Genomic DNA, 4,901 nt, shown 5'->3' on the forward strand with positions numbered 1-4,901 from the left:
AGTTAGGGTTATGAGTATTTTTGCCAAATTTGGTGAAAATCTGTTCAATACACTGCCACAAATTTTTCACCAAATTTGGCAAAAATACTCATAACCCTAAACCTAAACCTAAAATCCTAAAGCTAAAACCAGTACAAACGCACGAACGATGTTATAAATAACAGTACCGCCTATAGTTGTTGTTGACAAACAACAGCAGTAATTTTATTCAAGGGAAAAGATCCTATTACACCGCTAGAACGTGTTGTTTACAATCCACAGCAGTAATTGTTTTCACCTCAATAGACGTCAGTGATTGGTTGAAATTACCGAAATATGACAACTTTTAACATGAAATAACTTGGAATATGAACATTTTTCTCTGTTCTATAAGACAAAATGTACAAGTATACGAAGTTTGAAAGTGTTTCAGTAGAAAACACACTAAATAAAAAATGGTGTCCGCCAAATCAGAAAGATCCCGTTTTTGTCCCTCTAAAGATCTTTTCTGCTTGGCTGCCAAGATTTCAAAAATTAAAGTTTATCAAAAATTTTTAAATTTGGTAAACCAATGTAAATATTAAGATCCATAAATATTGTAAGTTTCTCATATTAGTCATGCTCTGACAATTAGCTTTCATTTTTGGGGGAAATTATTTTTCAGATCATCGATGTTGAAATGTTGTTCATCATTGTGCTTGCATTGTGTCTTTGTAAGTTTTCTTTTTCTTTTTCTTTTTCTTTTTTTTGTTTCGGGTTATTCTCGCACATCCTTAGTGGTGGATATCTGTCCGCTAGAGATAGCAGTAGTTCGTTCTAGCTCGCAAAACATAGAAAAATAAATGACAACTAGTCACTGTTACTTCGTTAACATTTAGTTTTTGTAAAAATAATCATTTCAGGTATAATTTACATTAATTTCGTGAATAATTGTTATTTAATTATTGTGATATAAATAGTAAATGATCCTGTTGTAAAATCTGAAAATCAAAAGCTTTCCTTTTTCATCTTTTACAGGTTTGACGGGAACACAACATTATAAAATTATCCAAAGTGGTAAATGGATTAACAAACCTTTTCTTCCTTTTAAACTAGATATTACCTTTTCAATTCTCTTTATTAATTCTTTCTCTTAACTCATAGTTTTTAGTCACTGCTTTTTTTAAAAAATGTTTTATTTCAACCAGGCAGTTCACTAGCGCAACTCAATCACTGATAGTGGCTGTGCTTTAGATAAAGCTACGGATTTGAATCTGCCCAGAGTTATCTCTCTTTGGTGTTTCCCATTGAGGAAAGCTAATGAGCTAGAAACATGCATGGGGGAATTTGCTGGGGCAGTGGATTTCAACTGGGGTTGATATGGCTGTTGCAGGTTCATATAGTATTTTGTTACTAAAGTTTATGTACAATTAATTGGTTAAAATTTTACAGTTCACAAAATATTGTAACAGTGTTTTTTGTTATACAATTCCTAATGTTTAATTATGAAAATATAATGGAATTTTTTAAACATGTATTTTAAGCCTGAACCTCTAAGTTATAGGGATGTAAACACACCAATACTGGCCAGCCTGAAGCTATAGTGGAACACACATCCCCAATTTTCCACACAGTGGGACTGAACTCAAAACCATTTGGTTGAGGTGCATACTTCTTACCTGATTTCTTTATTTCAGAAAATGTTGTCCTCAATAAAAGCACCACTCTTCGGATTGTGGTGCCAAATATGCGAAGACCGGTTGCTTGGAGTTGTGGTAACTATAGATATGAATGTGACACAACATGCATTAACAGCCCTGATTTTAAAGTGACTCAGAGTGAAAACTCATCTACTGTTTGGATCCGAAAAGTTACTAAGGATTCTTTGTCTTGGACATTTTACGACTTAAACTTCAACAGTGGGAAAATTGATTTAAATATAAACGGTAATTGATTTATAATAATAATGATGATGATGATGATGATAATTTCTTTTATTTACTATCTCGGTGTAGGACGAAGGGGACAGTACAATGACAGACTTTAAGTGTGTGGGTTACATATAATGAAATGATAAAAAATAATTGAAAGTATGCATTGGTATACAATAAACAAAGAAGGGAAGTATACATAGTATAGAACAGTCGGAGAAAAAAAGATAAGAGTGATGTGATCCTCCTGATACAAGAGGGCCTTTAAGGATAACTGAAGAACCCCACTGAACACCAAGGGCAAGTGCCCACTCCGATTCTTATTCTCCAACTCAAAGGTCTACACTTAAAGTAGTATCATCCTCTCTTTCTATTTTTGTAACTTTCACCCATCTTTCAATTAATAATAATGGTTTCAAATTTTGGCACAATGCCAGCAATTTCTGGGGAGGGTGGTAAGTTGATTACATCGATCCCAGTGCTCGACCAGTACTTATTTCATTGACCCCGCAAAAGGGTTTAAGGCAAAGTTGGCGTCAGCAGAAATTGAACCCAGAACGTAAACATAGCTGAAATGCAGCTAAGCATTCATTATCTTGTTTCAACATTTTGGTGATTGTTTATGTTTGAACTGACATTGTTGGGTAGGTGTGAGAGGCTGAACCTGGTCACATATGTTCAATGCCTTCATTCAAACTGTCACTGTATATAAGGTGTAATAATATCTACAAGTGTTAATTATTGTAACAAAAATAGTAATCAACCCCCTTATCTAATCTAAAATCTGAAAATCAATATTTTTGTTTTCATCTTTTACAGGTTTAAGAAAATCAGAAACTTATGAAATTTCTCAAAATGGTAAATAGATTAACAAAACTTTTCTCCTTTTAAACTAGACACTACATTTTCAATTCTGTCTTCCATCTCTTTCTCTTAACTCATAGTTTTTAGTCACAGATTTGTATTTTAATTTCTTTAAGTGTTTATTCCGACCAGGCAGTTCACTAGCACAACTCAATCACTAATAGTGACTGCTTTTTTTAGATAAAGTTATGACTTTGAATATGCCCAGAATTCTCTCTCTTTTGTGTTTCCCATTGAGAAAGGCTAAAGAGCTAGAAACATACATTGGGGAATCTGCTGGAGTAATGAATTTTAACTGGGATCCTTGACCTGAAGAAAATTCTAACTGGGCCCCACCTGCGAGGTCATGCGCTGTTTATCACCACACAACACCACACACCGCACTACACACCACATCGCACCACACCACACGCAAAGTTGAAACATTAAGCATTATAACAATGATTATCTTTTACTTGTACCAGTCAATAGACTGCAACCATACTGAAGAATTTTCACTCAAATGAAGCAGACTTCTTACCTGATTTCTTTATTTCAGAATATGGTGTCCTCAGCGTAAGTGGCTATCTTCGCATTGAAATACCAAACATGAAAAGACCAGTCATTTGGAGATACCAGAATTATAAATATGAATGTGACCTGACATGCGCCAACAGCACTGAATACAGAGTGACACAAAGTAGGAATGTTTCGACTTTTTGGATCCGAAACGTAACTAACGAGCGTTTAGATTGGACATTTTGTGACGACAACCTCAACTATGGAAAATTTGATTTGAAGATGCACAGTAAGGAAATGACTTAATATTAATAATAATAATAATAATTATAATAATAATGATAATAATAATGATAATGATAATTAATAATGTCTAATATTTGTACTCTATTCACTGTACTCTTTCCATTCATTATAGTAAACATCACAAATCTTACCAATGGAGACCATCACCAATTTCTTTGAATTCTGTGAAAACAATCAACCATATGTTCAATGCTCTCATTTAAACTGCCCCTCTATATAATGTATAATTCTATTTAACAAGTCTTAATTATTTAATTATTGTAACATAAACTGCAATCAATCCTGTTGATCAAATTTAAAATCTGAAAATGAAAAATTTTTCTTTCCATCTTTTACAGGTTTGACAAAAGCAGAAACTTATATTACCCAAAATGGTAAATGAATAAATACACTTTTTTCTCCTTTTAAAGTAATCATTGTCTTTCCAATTCTGTCTTCTATTTCTTTTTTTCTAACTCGTACTTTTTAGTGCCATTTTAAAAAACTTTTTCTCTGGCTCAATTTCATTTTAAGAGCACCAACCATAAGCATCATTGTTTAATGGCCTCCTTTGATGCTGGAATGAATTGGATAATTAAACAGGACCCGACAGGCTGCAGGACTGTGTCAAGCACTTCAACATTTGCTTTGGCATGGTTTCTATCATTGGATACCCTTCCTAATGCCAACCAATTCTACAGAGTGTACAGGATGCATGTTTTCATTGCTCAAACACTCTTGAGGTCACCACGTAATTAGGGTTATGGCAGTCATAATAATTATGATTGTGGTTATGATGTTCATCATTATCATCTTCATCATCACTGTTATTTAACATCCATGTTCCATGCTGGCATGAGCTGGATGTTTTGACAGGATACAAGTCCGAGGACCATGTCAGGCTCCAGTGTCTGTTTTATTATGGTTTCTACATGTCAATGCCCTTCCTTACACCATCCAATCTAGAGTGCATACTACATGATATTTTCATGAATTTCTTTTCTAATTCTTTTCTAGATTCCACTCTGAGAATGAGACCATTAGCATATAGTAGTCCCCAAGGACAGCCAATCTTAAATTGCTCTGCTAGAGTTTGGGGGACAATGATGTATAGGAGGATGCTAAGAACCTGTGACTAAATTCGTTGCTGTACTTATGGCCAACTCTCACCTTACTGACAGAATCCATATACATGGTGTGTACAGCCATTACAAGCCAATCGTCAACTCCTAGCTTCCTTAGAGACCACCATGTCATGTCAAAGGCTTTCTCCTGCTCAACGAATGCAAGGTGAAATGGTTTACTTCTAGTTAAATACATCTGAAGTTGTTTTACTAAGAAGATGGAAACAGTAGTCCTTCTTCT

At 34.2% G+C, this 4,901-nt stretch overlaps 1 protein-coding gene across 2 annotated transcripts in view; it reads left to right on the forward strand.

Moving 5' to 3' along the window:
- LOC106867739 (uncharacterized) overlaps positions 1-4,901 on the forward strand; it is a 9,361-nt gene that overhangs the window by 1,992 nt on the left and 2,468 nt on the right. Inside the window, exons 2-7 of one of the 2 annotated variants that reach the window (XM_014912699.2) lie at positions 644-692; positions 997-1,035; positions 1,656-1,904; positions 2,709-2,747; positions 3,292-3,540; positions 3,896-3,931. In XM_014912699.2, the coding sequence (XP_014768185.1) occupies positions 659-692; positions 997-1,035; positions 1,656-1,904; positions 2,709-2,747; positions 3,292-3,540; positions 3,896-3,931 (646 nt within the window). In that variant the 5' untranslated portion in view covers positions 644-658. The remainder of the gene's footprint in view (positions 1-643; positions 693-996; positions 1,036-1,655; positions 1,905-2,708; positions 2,748-3,291; positions 3,541-3,895; positions 3,932-4,901) is intronic. The other variant, XM_014912700.2, reaches the window with a different exon arrangement.

This window comes from Octopus bimaculoides, chromosome 29 (assembly GCF_001194135.2).
Source record: "Octopus bimaculoides isolate UCB-OBI-ISO-001 chromosome 29, ASM119413v2, whole genome shotgun sequence".
NCBI lineage: Eukaryota > Metazoa > Mollusca > Cephalopoda > Octopoda > Octopodidae > Octopus > Octopus bimaculoides.